Raw genomic sequence first — 19,733 nt, forward strand, 5'->3', positions numbered from 1 at the left:
TGGCCATTTGGATGATCAGCATATATGTTGCATATTAATGAAGACAGAAATGCAAAATGGATTGCACCCCTTATTCTGCTCACTTAAGAGACAAAATCCACTTTTCACATATTTAGTAAATCAACTGTGCGTGTGTTTAGTTTGCACGTGTTTTAATACATGCAAACCTCAAGTAAATCAGGCCCCAAGACACGGCAACACTGGTGTTGGTCAACCAAAGCCACATATATTCAGCAAAGTGTACATGATGCCAACTGTGAAGCTGAAAATCTGAAAACATTGATAGAACATTGGGCACATGTAGAGGCAACCTCGCCTGACCAGAGAGCAATATCATTTTATCACTTTATTGCTGCTGGGTGACTTAATGGGCTGATTAAAGCAAATTCAATTCATGCGCTTCAGTGTCTTCCGGTGTTTTTTTTCATGACATTCATGTTTTCATCTATATTAAAATAACTGCAAAAAGTATTTTCTTGGGCCCGGAGCCCACGCTTGCAGTTCATGCCAGCATCGTCCATGAGCCACGTAGTGCAGGCAAAAACCTCATTTAAGTATGACTTTTGCACTTGCTATCAATTTAACAAGCAATCTCAGTAGATCACACACAACTTGCCCACTAATAGTACACACAATTTTATAGTTTGCACACTCTGTTTAGCGCGGATGTTTGGATCTTCGCAGATATGCCAAAACCAGGCCAATGTAGGTCACTATACTGTATTAAATGCTATATAAGCTTGATAAAGCAGATTACTGTAATATATAAGAACACATCTCATTAATAACTAATTCGATTTTTTGAATAAACCACTTGCCAATAAAAAAAGACAAGCTGTGTTCTAAAATTGCCCGTGGACTCCACTTTGGACACCCCTAGTTTACAGTGTTTCTTTAATGGTAAGTCTAACAGGAAGAGCTTAATGAGTATTATTTTATGTTTAGTTAAGTTCTGTATTACCTGAAATAAAGCATTAAAAGTTCCAGCGTGACCAATGATGATAATGTTCATTTACCCATTAAATATTTATTTTGCATTGTTTTCTGCATGGAAAATTATCTCAGTGTTCATACAATTCAGTTTTAACAGAATAACAAAATCCAATTTACCACTGTGTTAGGACAAATTGTCATTATACTTACAGGAAATGGAAATGGAAGAAAATATGGAGTTCTTCTTTTTTTTCCACTCCTCTGTGACAATGGAAATTGTTGTTGATTCATTCATTCATTTGTGAATCCTTGAATACTGGGCTCCAAAGTTCTTCCACCTCATCACTACATCCCAAAAGTGTTAGATGGGCTTTAGGTCAAGGCTCTGTGCTCTTTTTTTCAACACAAAATTCATCCAAGCATGCCCTTATAGACCTTGCATTGTTCCTTGTGACACAGTTGTACTGGAACATGACTGCTTCAGAACTGTGGAAGAAAAGAATTGTCCAGAAAATCCTGGTCGGATGAATGAATGGTAACTGAGATAGACTGACAACTTATTGGTTATTTAACCAATTTTCAGTGCCATGTCTTAAGACTTTTTTCCCACCCAATTTCACAAAAATACTCAAAATATTTCCCCACAGTGGTAACAATGTACGTATGTCGCTCTTCCTTTGCAACAATCCTAACTATTGGCATTACTGTGTCTTAATCGAGGTTGACATACAGGTCTTGTTTAACCTTTTTTTTTGTCTTGCCTTGGGTTTTAGGATTTTACTCTTGAGGTAGAACCCTATTTAACATTTAACGGTGACGAGAATGACATAAATGCTCCTCCGTCTTTGGCAAATATGCGATTGGACCCAATATGATGTCTGCATATGGTAGCATGGCCATGGATAACAAGGTTTGGCACTGTTGGGCATGGCCGCAAGGGAGAATTGTTATTTACTTCCCCTTCTTCTGCTTTTATTGGAACCGCTTAAATCCCAATCACCTTTTTCTGAGGCGTTATTCTAGTAATTTTAGTTCAGTAACTAGTAAGGAGAACAAATACTATAGTACAATGGCTGTTAAGTAACTAAATTCTGGCACTTTTTCGGAACGGGAAGTGAATAGATGATAAATAATTATAAATCAAACAAAAAAGTAAAAGGTGGAGTCAGCTCACATTCTTCGCATTTGTGTTTTGTTGTTGTTGCTGCAACTGTTTATGGTCTGACACTAGATCTGGCATATGTGGCAATGTGCATGTGATGTGGTTTGAATGTGTATGTTCACCAGCCACTGTACATGTGTGTCTTTATCTGTCTCAGTCCTCCTTTTGTCTCTCCTTCTCTTACCTCTTCTCACTGCCTATATTCCTGTTTTACCTGCAGCATGTTGGGTGGCAATGAGCATGCACGTTTGGGGGTAATGAGCATGCCAGTTTCCTAATGTATTGTTTCTGTGCGCCAATGTACAGTAAGTTCTATTTCTTTTCCAAGGTCTGTTGTGTTTCCTACCGTCACAACATTAATCACCAGTCTGGGTTACATGGAGAGATTATTAGAATCCTTGTGTTGCGCTCTATTGTTTTGGTGTTACAAGAAATAACAGTTCAGTCACACACAATTAGTGACCACTTCCAAGAGTTAGTGATGATCCTTGCCCTCAGACAATGAAGTAGTCAAACTTTTCACAAAACAAATCGTTTTGTTTTTTCGTATAAAATAAATGTTAACAATGCCTTGGATCGCCTATTTGAGATGCGACCTGAACTGGTGTATTGATGTCATTATGGCTGCTGACAGTGTTCTGTTGTTTCATTGACATGATTTGCAAACGTTTGGCACCATGGTTGCCATTTTGGATCTATGATGGCCTAAACCTTCTCATTAGCTGTTTCTCAATACACATTCATATCTGTAATTTGTGAGATGTTTTGCAACAAGTTTTGTTCCGATTCAAAATATCTTGCCGGTAACTGTCAAAATGCTCAAAGGGTGTTATGGACTTTGGTTTACTCCTTTTTGGATTAGTCTGCAATACACTAATTAAAGTATTTGGTATTGAGAAACAGACTGCAAATTTTTGAAAGAAAAAGGTTTGTGCACTCACAGATCTTCTATCTTTCCCCCCTTATATTAGCGTGCAGATGAGAATATAACCATTGACACCACCCTACTGGTCCATTTTTTTGGGAAGAAAGGGAAGGCTGAGCTCACGTTTGATGACTTTTACAGGTACAGTATTATTCAGTATAACCAGCACAAAAACTGTGATCTTCTAAGGCAGGGGTCGGCAACCTTTACCAGTCAAAGAGCCATTTTGACCAGTTTCACAAATTATAGAAAACAATGGGAGCTGCAAATTTTTTTTGAAATAACACTGCATACAAATTTTTTTGCTTTGTGCTATGTATAACCAGGGGTCTCAGACACACACCTCTATGTGGAATTTGAAAGCTGGTGCGGCACGCAGGTTTTAAATGAATAGCGCTTGTCAGCGTCATGCGTGCCGTGATGGTACAGCATATAGCACCCATTACAGTCAGCGTGCCTGATCAGACACACGTTGGATGGGGCTTCCGCTTGCTCACTGAGGTAACAGCAAGGCATACTTGTTCAACAACCACACAGGTCACACTGAAGGTGGCGGTATAAAAAAAAACTTTAACACTCTTACTAATAATGCGCCACACTGTGAACCCACACCAAACAAGAATGACAAACAAATTTTGGGAGAACATCTGCACCGTAGCACAACATAAACACAACAGGACAAATACCCAGAATCCCATGCAGCCCTAACTCTTCCGGGATACATTATACACCCCCGCTACCAAACCCCGCCCACCTCAACCGACGCACAGAGAGGGGGGAGGGGGGGTGTATAATGTAGCCCGGAAGAGTCAGGGCTGCATGGGATTCTGGGTGTTTGTTCTGTTGTGTTAAGGTGCAGATGTTCTCCCGAAATGTGTTTGTCATTCTTGTTTGGTTTTGGTTCAAAGTGTGGCGCATTATTAGTAAGAGTGTTAAAGTTGTTTTATATGGTCACCGTCAGTGTAACCTGTGTGGCTGTTGAGCAAGTATGCCTTGCTGTCACGTACGTGTGCAAGCAGAAGATGTATATTGTAAGTGTTGGGCTGGCACGCTGTTAATACAGATTGTAGAGGGCACCAAATAGGGTGAAAATCGGTGAATATTAATCCCGGGAGTTTTCTGCGAGAGGCACTGAAATCCGGAAGTCTCACAGGAAAATTGGGGGGTTCAGCAAGTAAGCTGCTGAGCCGCATCAGAGTGATCAAAGAGCCGCATGCGGCTCTGGAGCCGTGGGTTGCCGACCCCTGTGCTAAGGCAATGCTGACTTACCTAGGACAAATATCAGAACTCTTTACCGCGTTTCAGGTAATCGCTTCACCTCCTCTCATATTTTCAGGTTCATGGATAATCTCCAAACTGAAGTGCTGGAGATTGAATTTCTGACCTACTCCAAAGGGATGACCACCATCAGTGAAGAAGACTTTGCCAAGATCCTCTTGCGCTTCACCAATGTGGAGAATATCGGCGCTTACCTGGAAAATGTCAAGCAGAGCATACCTGATGAAAAGGTATAGTATAAGCATTATATCCTGACATAGTGGCCTCCACACTAATATACATTGTAAATCAATAAGACATTGCTTGTGTAAGCCTCTTGAACAAATAAGTGCTGCACATAGTGTTCTTGCGAGCAGCTTCCGCGAAAGCGTGTATTGCTATTAAAGGCCTACTGAAACCCACTACTACCGACCACGCAGTCTGATAGTTTATATATCAATGATGAAATCTTAACATTGCAACACATGCCAATACGGCCGGGTTAACTTATAAAGTGCAATTTTAAATTTCCCGGGAAACTTCCGGTTGAAAACATCTAGGTATGATGATGTATGCGCGTGACGTCAGTAGTTGAATCAGACATTTTGGAATAGGTCGGTCGCCAGCTTAAATCGTCTTTTTTCATCGCTAAATTCCACAGTATTCTGGACATCTGTGTTGGTGAATCTTTTGCAATTTGTTTAATGAACAATGGAGACTGCAAAGAAGAAACCTGTAGGTGCGATCGGTGTATTAGCGTCTGGCTACAGCAACACAACTAGGAGGACTTTGACTTGGATAGCAGACGCGCTATCCGACGCTAGCCGCCAACCGCATCTATGATCGGGTGAAGTCCTTCGTCGCGCCGTCGATCGCTGGAACGCAGGTGAGCACTGGTGTTGATGAGCAGATGAGAGCTGGCGTAGGTGGAGAGCTAATGTTATTAGCATAGCTCTATCGAGGTCCCGTAGCTAAGTTAGCTTCATTGGTGTCGTTAGCAACAGCATTGCTAGGCTTCGTCAGGCGGTACAGCATTAACCGTGTGGTTACAGGTCCAGAGTTTGGTAGTATTGTTGATATTCTGTCTATCCTTCCAGTCAGGGGCTTATTTCTTTTGTTTCTATCTGCAGTTAAGCACGATGCTATCACGTTAGCTCCGTAGCTAAAGTGCTTCGCTGATATATTGTTGTGGAGATAAAAGTCACTGTGAATGTCCATTTCGCGTTCTCGACTCTCATTTTTAAGAGGATATAGTATCCGAGGTGGTTTAAAATACAAATCCGTGATCCACAAAAGAAAAGGAGAGAGTGTGGAATCCAATGAGCCCTTGTTCCTAAGTTACGGTCAGAGCCAAAAAAGATACGTCCTGCACTGCACTCTAGTCCTTCACTCTCACGTTTTTCATCCACAAATCTTTCATCCTGGCTCAAATTAATGGGGTAATCGTCGCTTTCTCGGTCCGAATCGCTCTCGCTGCTGGTGTAAACAATGGGGAAATGTGAGGAGACTTTCAACTTATGACGTCACGCTACTTCCGGTACAGGCAAGGCTTTTTTTTATCAGCGACCAAAAGTTGCGAACTTTATCGTCGATGTTCTCTACTAAATACTTTCAGCAAAAATATGGCAATATCACGAAATGATCAAGTATGACACATAGAATGGATCTGCTATCCCCTGTTTAAATAAAAAAAATTCATTTCAGTAGGCCTTTAAATGGTATTTTAAATTTAATTCATCGCTTCAATGTATGCAAATTACCTTGGTTTTATCTGAAGTCCTGCTGGGGTGTGTTTTGTATTCCTCACTCATCTTTGCACTTAGCATCCTATGCCGCTCTTAAGGTAAGAAAGATAAAGGTGGTGCACTCAAAAAAAAAAGTATGTGATTAATCTCCGTTTATACATGATTCATGTGATATTTTATTGTGATTAGTCTCGAGCTACCTCGTTAAATTTGACAGCACCTAAAATATGTAGTATTTGTCTATAAGAAGTTGTTTACTATCAAAAAGCAAAACTGGACTAACATCATTTTACACACATCCATTATGCACATCACTGGCAGCACTCAACCCAATATAAAATTGGAAACATTTTGCAATATGGAACATAAAAAACTGGAATTAGAAAATGATATACAGTAGATACAGACAAAAACGTTTTCTAGCACATCAGAAATCACTGTTCTTATTGTTCATAAAGACAATATAATAACAGCAATAGATGTGTGCAGCAGCAGTGTTAATGGGTCTAACTAAAGTATTTGACACAATAACCACAATATTTAATTAATGAATTAAAACGATCTCAGTAAAACTAAAATAATGCCTATATGGTAACAATAGAAGAAAAAGTCAAACACAAATACAAACAGACAGAGTAGGAATTAAAAGTGTAGCGTAAATCACATTTTTGGGTGTAATAATAGATGATCAAATGAACTGGAAATCTCATATAAAATATACAACTCAAAGTGGCAAGAACTATTTAAATAATGAAAAAAGCCAAAAACATGTTCTAGACCAAAAATTACTCCATACTGTTTACTGCTCTCTAGTGTTACCATATCTGAGATATTTTGTGTAGAAATATGTGGAAACAATTACAAATGTACACTTCATTCATTAACAGTGTTACAAAGTGGTTAGAGCAGGGGTCCCCAAACTACGGCCCGCGGGCCGGATCCGGCCCCCCAGCATCCAAAATCCGGCCCACAGGAAGTCCCAGGTTAATTTTTATTTTATTTTATTTTTTATTTATTTATTTATTTTTTTAATATTTCCTTTCTAATCCATTTTCTACCGCTTGTTACTCTTGGTGTCTCCTAGCCGCTCAGGCAAATCATATTGTCTAAAAAATAATTTTCCCATCGATAACGTGACAATGTTAAATGTTGATGAACATCAATGTTAATTGATGTTAAATGACAAAACGGATTATAAAGACAATGTATATATGTATATATACATATATATATATATATATATATATATATATATATATATATATATATATATATATATACAAAAAAAAGGGAATAAGCGGTAGAAAATGGATGGATATATATATATATACTACACCTATATATATATACTACACCCACTCAGTGGCCTAGTGGTTAGAGTGTCCGCCCTGAGATCGGTAGGTTGTGAGTTCAAACCCCGGCCGAGTCATACCAAAGACTATAAAAATGGGACCCATTACCTCCCTGCTTGGCACTCAGCATCAAGGGTTGGAATTGGGGGTTAAATCACCAAAATGATTCCCGGGCGCGGCCACCGCTGCTGCCCACTGCTCCCCTCACCTCCCAGGGGGTGATCAAGGGTGATGGGTCAAATGCAGAGAATAATCTCGCCACACCTAGTGTGTGTGTGACAATCATTGGTACTTTAACTTTAACTTTAACTTTATATGTATATATATATATATATATATATATATACATACACACAGCCTGGCCCCCGGCCAAATTTTTTTAACCCAATTCGGCCCCCGAGTCAAAAAAATTTGGCGCGGCCACCGCTGCTGCTCACTACTCCCCTCACCTCCCAGGGGGTGATCAAGGGTGGTGGGTCAAATGCAGAGAATAATTTTGCCACACCTAGTGTGACAATCATTGGAGAAAGAAAGAAATAAAGAAAGAAAAAGGTCAGTTAAAATTATACACAATGTTGAATATAGAGAACATACAAACCCTTTGTTTATTGAATCAAAGATATTGAAATTAAATGATCTGGTAATTATTATTATTTTTTTGCACTTTAAGGGGTTGTTCAAACACAAAGTGTTTACAAAGTATAAGGAAGAAGAACAATGATAATTATTGAAAATAAAATATGATTATCTCTTTATGTGAATTGTGACCGAGTTAAATATTTATGAATAGAACTGTTGTATTTAGAAATCATTGACACAATTGTGTTACAAATTGGAAACAGGCAGTGAACATATTTGTAAGAAACTTTTATGAAGTAAAAAAGGGGTAGAATTAAATAAGCTCTGGTTCTTCCATTTTCAGCAAGTTGTAAAGAGAAATGGAAATATGTGATGTATCGTGTTTCCACTGCAGTGATGTACAACATAAACGTCAATGTCAAAAACAGAAAATAAATGTAGGGGGTTTGTGGTCCTTTTTAGTCACAAATCAGACTAAGAATACTAAGTCAGCAGTGAACCGGTGATCTGGACCATGTACGCTTTGTGTTAAACATCATCAAATAGTGAAGGTATCGTCACACAGCTGAACATTTTTACAATACAATCAAGTGTTTTTTTGTGGTTTAGCACTTTATCTTGAGAGTAAAGAAAGTCTTCAATTCCCTTTTATATCTGTTTGATATATTCCTCCTTCCTCTGTGAGTACCCCTGCCTCCCAGCAATGAATAGCACCTGAAATTTCCCACCACCATCGCTGCCTCAGGCTGTTGTCGCCCGCCACACTTTGGCGCTCCACTGCCTCACTCGACCACACACACATTCACACATGCACTTTCTTTCCTCTTTCCTACTATATATTGTATTAATTCATTTGCAATGTCATACTTGCATATTTCTTTTTATTTATAAGACAAAGCTGCCTTGATTATTTTTTCCAATTGATCAACGATCACCATTTGCTTTTGATTGACAGTTAAATATATCCTACTTTTACACACCTCTTTGTTCATCCAAGATTTAAAGTATGTTTTTTTTGGTCTTTCAGGGAATCACATTCGATGAGTTCCGATCCTTCTTCCAGTTTCTCAACAACCTGGAGGACTTTGCTATTGCCATGCAGATGTACAATTTTGCTGCTCGCTCCATCGGACAAGGTTGGAACCCAGCTTTTAAAACTAGCGCTACAAGCACATGTTGTCCTCCTTTTTGGTGTGCACAAACACACACACACACACACAGAAACAGTGTTTGTTTTTTGTTCCACCAGATGAGTTTGCAAGGGCAGTGTATGTGGCCACAGGTCTAAAGCTGACACGTCACTTGGTCAACACTATCTTCAAGATCTTTGACGTGGATCACGATGACCAGCTGTCTTACAAGGAGTTCATTGGCATCATGAAGGATCGGCTGCACAGAGGAGCCAGGGTGAGGAAAAGAATGTGAAAAAAATTAAGGGCCCTATTCACTGTTCTCTAATAGTGTAAAAATAGTGGATTTTTACACTATTATAATTTTTTTTAATATATAGTACAGGCCAAAAGTTTGGACGCACCTTCTCCTCATTTAATGCGTTTTCTTTATTTTCATGACTATTTACATTGTAGATTGTCACTGAAGGCATCAAAACTATGAATGAACACATGTGGATGTACTTATTAAAAAAGGTGAAATAACTGAAAACATGTTTTATATTCTAGTTGCTCTGATTACTGCTTTGCACACTCTTGGCATTCTCTCGATGAGCTTCAAGCACACCTGTGAAGTGAAAACCCTTTCAGGTGATTACCTCTTGAAGCTCAAAGAGAGAATGCCAAGAGTGTGCAAAGCAGTAATCAGAGCAAAGGGTGGCTATTTTGAATATACTAAAATATAAAACATTTTTTCAGTTATTTCACCTTTTTTATGTTAAGTACACATGTTTATTCAATACTTTTTTAATAACTTTGAATTCCAGTTGTATGATTAACCACATGCATTCATACAATAGATAAACAGCTCTGATAAATTTCCATATTCTTTAAAATATTTTTTTTTTTTAATAAAATCCTACCCAAACATTTAATGACGTCAAATACAAATAAGGCAACAAGAGAAATATCCAACATTTCTCTTTTCTAAATTAAATCTGTACGGCAGATATGGGCATCTACATCAACACTATTATTTGGCTTAGTGGCTCGACAGGACTGATTAAAAAATCAAAAATCAATAAAAATAAAAAGAAATCGATTATTGATTTGTTTTAATCGATTAAGAATTGTTACAAATAAGAATTGCGAATAATTCGAAAATCTTTTTTTTTTTGACACCACTAGTATTTACTAGTATACATACTTCTTGGCTCACTCATCGTGACCGACTCAATGAAATTCTGAGGAGTCATGTACAGCTGCCCTTCATATTCCACAGGGGCGGTATAACTCGGTTGGTAGAGCGGCCGTGCCAGCAACTTGAGGGTTGCAGGTTCGATCCCCGCTTCCGCCATCCTAGTCACTGCCGTTGTGTCCTTGGGCAAGACACTTTACCCACCTGCTCCCAGTGCCACCCACACTGGTTTAAATGTAACTTAGATATTGGGTTTCACAATGTAAAGCGCTTTGAGTCACTTGAGAAAAAGCACTATATAAATGTAATTCACCTCACAGAGCTGAACAACCGGAAGCGGTGTTCGTGGGACGACATGTGCACATCTCCATCCTCAAAGTCCATAGAATGTGCCTGTAAAATAAAAGACAGATGCAAATGTACTTTGAGGAAACTAGAATATAAAACATGTTTTCAGTTATTTCACCTATTTTTGGTAAGTACATAACTCCAGATGTGTTCATTCATAGTTTTGATGCCTTCAGTGACAATCTACAATGTAAATAGTCATGAAAATAAAGAAAACGCATTGAATGAGAAGGTGTGTCCAAACTTTTGGCCTGTACTGTATATTTAAACCATTTATTATAACCAAGACGTTACTGCTAGCTACAACCTCACTTCCTTTGACACTCACAGTATGTAGAGAAGAAAAGATTAGAGACATATAATGTCTTTACATATGAGGGGTCCATAAATTAAGCATTAATCCTTGAAAGACAGAGTTGGACTTATTTGTGCATCGCTAAGCATACTTGCCAACCCTCCCGGATTTTCCGGGAGACTCCCGAAATTCAGCGCCTCTCCCGAAAACCTCCCGGGACAAATTTTCTCCCGAAAATCTCCCGAAATTCAGGCGGAGCTGGAGGCCACGCCCCCTCCAGCTCCATGCGGACCTGAGTCCGCTTTCCCACAATATAAAGCACGTCTACAGTAAAGCAGTCCGTCTGCCGTAAACAGCAATGTTGTGACACTCTTTAACAGGACAATACTGCCATCTAGTGCATTTGATGAAAGCACTTTAGTGCGTGCCACACAGCAATGCATCTCATCAGAGAGGGTGTTCAGCATGGTTAGAAAGATAGTGACAGAGAATAGAACAAGGATGGACAAGTCAACCCTTAACTCAACAATGAGTAGATGAGTGTTATGTGTGTGTGTATATGTGTAAATAAATGAACACTGAAATTCAAGTATTTATTTTATTTATATATATATATATATGTGTATATATATATATTTATATATATATATATATATATATATATATATATATATATATATATATATATATATATATATATATATAGCTAGAATTCACTGAAAGTCAATTATTTATATATATATATATATATATATATATATATATATATATATATATATATATATATATATATATATATATATATATATATATCCATCCATCCATCCATCCATTTTCTACCGCTTATTCCCTTCGGGGTCGCGGGAATATATATATATATATGAAATACTTGACTTGGTGAATTCTAGCTGTAAATATACTCCTCCCCTCTTAACCACGCCCCCAACCACGCCCCCGCCCCAACCACGCCCCCTGCACCCACCCCCCACCCCCCACCTCCCGAAATTGGAGGTCTCAAGGTTGGCAAGTATGTCGCTAAGTAACATACGATTGAAATAACGAGTGCCGTACTGCTGTGTTGGTGACACTAATGAGAAAAAGGATACGTTTGTTTGCAGTTCATTTTCTGCTACGAATATTAGTCTCATCTACAATTCATGTCTGCAGTTGTTTTTATGGTGTGAAGTTCATATTTTGTCTCATCATTTAGCTATAAATGTCCCTGTTGTTCAGCAATGTTTGCGAGCGATGTCAAGATGCAGTCAATGTTGAGCCTACAAGAGATTTATTCATATAGTTTATCAATACTATTAAGGATATTTTCTTGGTGCTAACAAATATCGCCAAAGATTCTATAATGTGGTCATCTGTGTGGAATAAAGCACTTGGCTTTCCTGCACAACAACAAAGCTTTTAGTTTCTATTTTGAAAATCGACAACGAAAGTACAGTGGATTGGACCAACAACCACAATATTTATTACTACCGTATTTTTCGGACTATAAGTCGCTCCGGAGTATACGTGGCACCGGCCGAAAATGCACAATAAAGAAGGAAAAAAACATACCGTATTTTTTGGACTATAAGTCGCAGTTTTTTTCATAGTTTGGCCGGGCTCCAGTGCGACTTATATATGTTTTTTCCCTTCTTCATTATGCATTTTTGGCAGGTGCGACTTATTCTCCGGTGCGACTTATACTCCGAAAAATACGGTATGTCGCACTGGAGTATAAGTCGCATTTTTGGGGGAAATTTTTTTGATAAAATCCAACACCAAGAATAGACATTTGAAGGGCAATTTAAAATAAATAAAGAATAGTGAACAACAGGCTGAATAAGTGTACGTTATATGAGGCATAAATAACCAACTGAGAACGTGCCTGGTATGTTAACGTAACATATTATGGTAAGAGTCATTCAAATAACTATAACATATAGAACATGCTATACGTTTACCAAACAATCTGTCACTCCTGATCGCTAAATCCCATGAAATCTTCCTCCCCGGTGTCGCCTCTGGTATGCGCCATTTCCTTTCTTTCTGCTGCTCGATCGCCGTTTTCTGCTGCATATTTCATTAAGTCCAGCTTGTAATCTACAGTATATGATTTCCTTTTCGGTGCCATTTTAGTTCAGCCCTTCTCAGTTTTTTTAAGTTACCGCCATTGTTGAAATAATCCAATTTAATAGCTACGGATGTAGCAGCAGTTAGCATCCCATGACCCACAATGCACTTCTTCCATGACGCACAATGCACTTCTGCCATGACCTGCCCCCGCCGAATTGCTTCGTCTCTTGCGCGAATGAGATAAATAATACTATTTGATATTTTACGGTAATGTGTTAATAATTTCACACATAAGTCGCTCCGGAGTATAAGTCGCACCCCCGGCCAAACTATGAAAAAAACTGCGACTTATAATCCGAAAAATACGGTACGTTTTAACATGACAACCAGGTCTGTAGTTATATTCAGGCATAGCAACCACAAAAAAACAAATGCAATCTATTGTTCTTTCTTTACTATTAGTTCTACTCTCAAACACTACTAACATAGTAGAGAATAAACTCGATTGCATCTCAGAAAGTTTCTCAAACAAATCAAATGTTCAAACAAACATATTACAAAGTGATCGCTGCAGACACGATCATTGTCCGATTGTATTCCACAAGATGATGAAAGTGATATTTTTTAAAAGCCATTTCCTTCTACGCACTTTCGTTTATTCCCTTAGCAGATTACCTTTATGTACCACTTCTTTCAGGACTCTATGAAAGCTCTTTCCTATCTCTCTATTTGAACAATTGCGGCATTTTCTGCTCAAACTCTACACTCACTTTCACTTGTTTTTAATGCTACGCTCAAACTGCTTGACCATCGTGTGAAACCGCAGCAATTGCCTCTGCGGTCCATTGCTAAAACCGCCACTGTCTTTCTCGTGAACTGTACTCAGTACAACAACAACACACACATTCTATGGAAGTGCACCAGTAAGTCAGAATAAAGTGCCTTGATTACTACAGTAGGTGATTTGCTGATTTATTTGAGTGGGGAAACAGTGGTTTAAATCTAGGGATGTCCGATAATATCGGGCCGCCGATATTATCGGCCGATAAATGCTTTAATAGGTAATATCGGAAATTATCGGTATCGGTTTCCAAAAGTAAAATTTGTGACTTTCTAAAACGCTGCTGTGTACAGAGCGCCAATTACTCCTTAAAGGTGCTGCCTTTGCGTACTGGCCCAGTCACATAATATCTATGGCTTGACACACGCACTCGCGAATGCAAGCATACTTGATCAACAGCCATACAGGTCACACTGAGGGTGGCCGTATAAACAACTTTAACACTGTTACAAATATGCGCCACACTGTGAACCCACACCAAACAAGAATGACAAACACATTTCGGGAGAACATCCGCACCGTAACACAGAACAAATACCCAGAACCCCTTGCAGATGTTTGTTTTCATTCAGAAAAATCTACCTCTAACACGTGATGACAAGGAGAAAAATAATTAGCCCACTCTTTGAGCTTCATTTGTTGCACAAATAGACTAATAGTCTTGACTGAGTGAAGCTGTTTTATTTACTGTATGTTTTGTGCCTTTTTCCCCCATGCACTTTAAAGGATGGCTGTGTTATCTACTAGTCTAGACTGACACAGTTTTATTAATGTTCATGTACTTTAAAGGATGGCTGTGTTATCTACTAGTCTAGACTGAAGCAGTTTTTTATTTTTGTGCCTATTTGCACATTTTTGTTACTCATAAGAATATGTTAAGAACAGGGCTGAGCCCAGTTTATAGTATACTCTGGACTGAAGCTGTGTGCCTTCATTGTTTTTGTAGCTGTTGTTTTGAGGCATGTTTAAAAGTTGTTGTTTTTTTTAAATGCACTGTGTGAAAGTCAAAGTATAGTATTTCCCATAGTTGTAGTGGGTATCAGGATTATTTCAGGGAGAGCATGTCCCACATTCCAAGCTGCTGTTTTGAGGCATATTAAAAAAAATAATGCACTTTGTGACTTCAATAATAAATATGGCAGTGCCATTTGGCACTTTTTTCCATAACTTGAGTTGATTTATTTTGGAAAACCTTGTTACATTGTTTAATGCATCCAGCGGGGCATCACAACAAAATTAGGCATAATAATGTGTTAATTCCACGACTGTATATATCGGTATCGGTTGATATCGGTATCGGTAATTAAGAGTTGGACAATACCGGATATCGGCAAAAAAGCCATTATCGGACATCCCTAGTTAAATCCATACATATGTTGTCATGGTTGAACACAAGTACAAATGTTATCTCAAAATGTTTAATATAATTCACCATTTGACTTAAAAAGACCATTTGAATACCCATTGGACCAATGATTATGTCATATCATTGTGCGGTATGTACATTTTCGGGAAACCCTTGGGGGATTTTTGAGGATGTTTGATCTTTGCTATGCTGACAGTTTGGAGGAAAAAAGACTGCTCACAACTCCACCTAATTACTTGAAGTGGTGAAAAACGCCAAATGAAACGGAAAGCGCCTCTTGTCGCTGCACTTGAGCTGCTTGTAAAGAACAACACTGCAGTCTAGTGGTATTTTGTGATAAGTTGTTAGAGTCCACTGTCATGTCTTGCAACAGAACTAAGACAGCGTGTGTCACACTGTTAGTAATTACTTACAGCATTCCTCTTCTTTTCTGTCTGTCCCCTCTTCCCTGCCTTTTTCCTGCATTCTTCATCTCTTTTTCCAAATTTTTACTATCACAAATATCACAACACTACATAAAAATGCTAAAAAACTGGAATTCACCTCACATTGTTTCTCTTCTCTTGTATTACTACAAATTGCTCTTATATTACTCCCTACACTTTCATTTTTCTCTCTGACATCTCTCAGGGATATAAAGCAATGGAGCGAGCCACCTCCTTTAAATCCTGTCTGAAAAGGGAACTGGCAAGCAGATAAGTATGACGAATAATTATACAAATACCATATTTAGTGGTGAAAAAAAACAGTTGTTATTGTACTACAAAACTGATTTAGGAATATTGTGGGAAAGTTGAAGCTGGCTAACAAATGGCTTGCTTTCAAAATAGCAATGTTTTGTACTATTTTTACTATTAGTCCCACAAATTTTACTTTTTATTTTCCCGCTGCCTTCATTTGTCATGTGTTTTTAGATGAAGGGGCATCACCCACATCCATGATACCGCTGAGGCCAAGAGAAAGTGAGCTGTTGCATGTTAAGAGGAACAATACAGGCTGACAAATGGAGGACGACCATTAGTAAATCAAGTCTGAAGCTTTACAACAGGACCATTTGAAAAGCTGAATACAAACTGGAAAAACAAAATCATCAATATACAGTATTAGTTATTGTCTATTGATGTTGTTTATACATATACTGCACTAATATATTTCCATTATTATCCTGCACACTGTTTATTTCCTCATTCTATGTCATGCTCATCTCGATTTATTTATACATTATCTTGTTTGTTTTGATCCTATTTTATGCACACCATATGTTTAATGGTATACCAAGTGTTAACATTTCATGATTGTGCACAATACATATTTATTTAAAATACTAAACAGAAAGGTACTTCCTGAAGTGTAAAATAATATTTTCAAAGGTAATAAATTAATCAAAATATATTTCTTACGTAAGTACTTTTATTTTATTCTTTTTCTCTGTTATACTTGACCTACTTTTATTTGAAGAATAAATATGCATCTACAATGTACAAACACTTTGAGGCACTTTCAATACAAAACGATTCGAGAAATGTACATAATAAATCAAATCCTCAAACAACGGTAAAAGTAAATATAAGAGACTATACAATTGAAGATAAAATACAATTTATAAAAAAAATTCAATAATAAATAAAAACTTTTATTTTTATTATTAATAAGAACTTTTATTTTGGTGGCAGTGACAGGCTTTTGCATTGCGCATGCCCAGTGAACACTCTTACGTAACCTCTTCTTTTGGACAGCCATTATGGAGGTTAATTAACCCAACGGGCAGGTACATTTTCTTTCAGGATTTCGCATGTTGGTCTTGGCTTTGATACATACTGGTAGGTTAATAATATTCCCTTTTTGCGGTGTTAAATAAATCAATGTAAGTTACGAGTGCTCGAGTGTTTCTTATAGGTACAAATCCTGGCCTCACTCACAAGAGCCTTAATTGCAGTTGTCTAGTTAGTACACTCGTCGACGTTGCTTATGTCAGTTACGTCCTTTAAATTAGTTGTCTTAACCCTGTGCGCTTGTTTTGTGTTTTAATGCGGTGTGGAGTAAAACATGTCTTACTGTTTCGTTATTTTACTAGCTTTTAAAAGTTTTTAACTCATTTTACGGTATTACCTAAATGCTGCCTTCTAGTGTCTGAGGAGAAAACTGTTAGCTAAACTAACACAACAGACCTCGGTAGTATAATGTAATAATGTATTTAATTGGAGGACAGAGTCCGAATGTTCATACGGTGTTTTTTTCAAACCAGGTCAGCCATAAATGTTTTAACTATGCTTATCATTCGAGCGTTTTAATTTTACATCAGAACTGTTAGTGCGATGCTGTGTTTCTTTGGGGACATTTTAATAGACGGACCGTATCTTTTCCCTGTTCCCCGTATTAAGTGTGTATTTAACATACAGCGCCGCTACAACATGGCACCTATTTATGTAATGACATTCTTTATACGCTGCTTCGAATATGTTTTATAAAAGGGACAAGCGGTAGAAAATGGATGGATATACGTGATTTTGTAGTAAAAACAACTATTAAAACACTCCAGATCTCGCAATGCATTCTGGGGCGTACATGCAGTAGCGTTCTAGATCATTATAAATAATATAAAGGGTTCTAATCCGTCAATAATCATATACACGTACTTGCTTTGTTTTTTGTGTACAAACTGTTATTTTACAGGAGTAAACAGCAAAAGCGCCCCGAGTGAAAAAAGTAGCCCTGTAGATGACCCGCCGTTGAAATCCAGTGTCAGGTTAAGACTATACTTTCAGGGATCATTTCTATAGTTCTTGACTTGAGGAATGTGTTTCTAAAGTGTTTGGTCTCGCTAACCGCGATGAAGAGATGAGATATCCCTTCCTGAACGTGAAGCTGACATCGAATAATGATTCTATCATACGTTCGGTGTCATTGATGAACGTTCATCGCCCCCTTGTGGGGTTTTGATGGAAGGGGTATGTTCAGAGTGGTTATTCTTAAACTTGTTAAATGCAAATCAAGTCAAAATAGAACCTAAATCTAACAGCTGTAATGTGTAAAGTTAAATGGTCACAGTTGTTATCGAGTAATTTGTATAGAATAATAAAAAACATTTTGTGAAGAAGGGATTAAGCTCCTCAATTTAGACTAGTGACAAATTAATAATGGAATTGGCAGATCTTTTGACTGTACGAATCGCTAGAATAAGTACCTTAAATGAGCCGTTCATAAATGAGCCCCCCCCCCCCCCGCCCCCCCCCCAAAAAAAAATAAAAGGAGGGGGGGCGTGCGTAGTACAGTACAGTACAGTGCAGACATTCGCGGGAGAAGCAGCAAATAGGGTGAACGCGAGTCCCTACACAGCTCTGTGCATGCAGTACACCAGGCAGTGAGTGACTGACACAACGCCACAGTCAGCACAGTTCAGTATGTGAACCTGAATCACTTCTGCAGCAGCAGTTCTGTGTGCAGGTCGGCGAATCATGAGTCAGTCAGTAACAGCTTATCCAGCGGCAGATCTCGGTGTGTGTCAGTTAGGGATGTCCCGATCCAGGTTTTTGCACTTCCGATCCGATACCGATATTGTTTTTGCATTTCCGATCCGATACCGATACTGCCCTATCCGAGCATGTATTAAAGTTAATTAGCCAACTTAGTTGTCAGAATCATGTTGAAAAGGGTTTTAGTACTCTCAGGCCCTAACCAATCTGGCGCCCTAGGCAAGATTTTAGGTGGCGCCCCCCCACATCGGCAGTGAAGTGTATATACTCACAAGAAACCGAATAGCTTTGTCTTTGACCTTTTTTTTTTACTTACAACTATATCTAATATATAAAGGGGTGGAAAAGTGACTATTACCTGCATGGCAAACATTAGCTAACCAGAAGGCAATAACAATGTAAACAAAAAACACCTGCTTAAAAGATCTAATACAATTGTCCCTAACGTTACATTATTATTTTCCATAACAATTTAGCCCCCTCCACAATATTAACCCGACGTTTAAACAGATTATAGATTAGCAATTGCCGAATCATGTAACATTAGCTTAATGCTAAAAAGCCAGGTTACTATCACATTCTGTAACAGACAAATAATTTCATGTAGGCTAACGTTACCTACCTGCTACCTCTGTCTTTTCTCGTTTCTCCTCTTCTTTTCTCTTTTTTCTTCCCTGGGCACCTGACAGTTTTGACATCTTGTGTTGATTTTTTGATGTGGTGACGTCCAAAAAGAGTCATGATACGGGAAGGGAGGGGCGCACCGTGCGGGGGGTTCCCCCCGGTGTGGGGGGGAGGGGGGGGGGCGTAATGTTGTAACAAATAATATTTCTATTAAATAGGCTTTACTTTGCATTTTAATTAACGTGGGATTATTTTTTGTATTTAGAAATAATAGTACCAACTTCCGCCCGATTGTAGCTGAGATAGGCTCCAGCGCCCCCCGCGACCCCAAAGGGAATAAGCGGTAGAAAATGGATGGATGGATGGAGTACCAACTTTTATTTTATTATTTTTTTCTCCAACATTTGTGGCACTGGCGTGGCGCCCCCTGGTGGACGGCGCCCGTAGCATTTGCCTATA

General features: G+C 38.4%; 1 protein-coding gene and 1 non-coding gene across 4 annotated transcripts in view; both read left to right on the plus strand.

Moving 5' to 3' along the window:
• micu3a (mitochondrial calcium uptake family, member 3a) overlaps positions 1–18,151 on the plus strand; it is a 54,341-nt gene extending 36,190 nt beyond the window's left edge. For all 3 annotated transcript variants that reach the window (XM_061922786.2, XM_061922787.2, XM_061922788.2), the window contains 6 exons: positions 3,067–3,161; positions 4,357–4,528; positions 8,981–9,089; positions 9,203–9,360; positions 15,808–15,876; positions 16,092–18,151. In XM_061922786.2, the coding sequence (XP_061778770.1) occupies positions 3,067–3,161; positions 4,357–4,528; positions 8,981–9,089; positions 9,203–9,360; positions 15,808–15,876 (603 nt within the window). In that variant the 3' untranslated portion in view covers positions 16,092–18,151. The remainder of the gene's footprint in view (positions 1–3,066; positions 3,162–4,356; positions 4,529–8,980; positions 9,090–9,202; positions 9,361–15,807; positions 15,877–16,091) is intronic.
• Positions 17,927–18,141, plus strand: LOC133570418 (small nucleolar RNA U3). The gene has a single exon (XR_009810185.2). It is a non-coding gene; the product is annotated as a small nucleolar RNA U3 (small nucleolar RNA).
• Positions 18,152–19,733: the final 1,582 nt, after the last annotated feature.

The sequence above is a fragment of the Nerophis lumbriciformis genome, linkage group LG27 (assembly GCF_033978685.3).
Source record: "Nerophis lumbriciformis linkage group LG27, RoL_Nlum_v2.1, whole genome shotgun sequence".
Lineage (NCBI taxonomy): Eukaryota > Metazoa > Chordata > Actinopteri > Syngnathiformes > Syngnathidae > Nerophis > Nerophis lumbriciformis.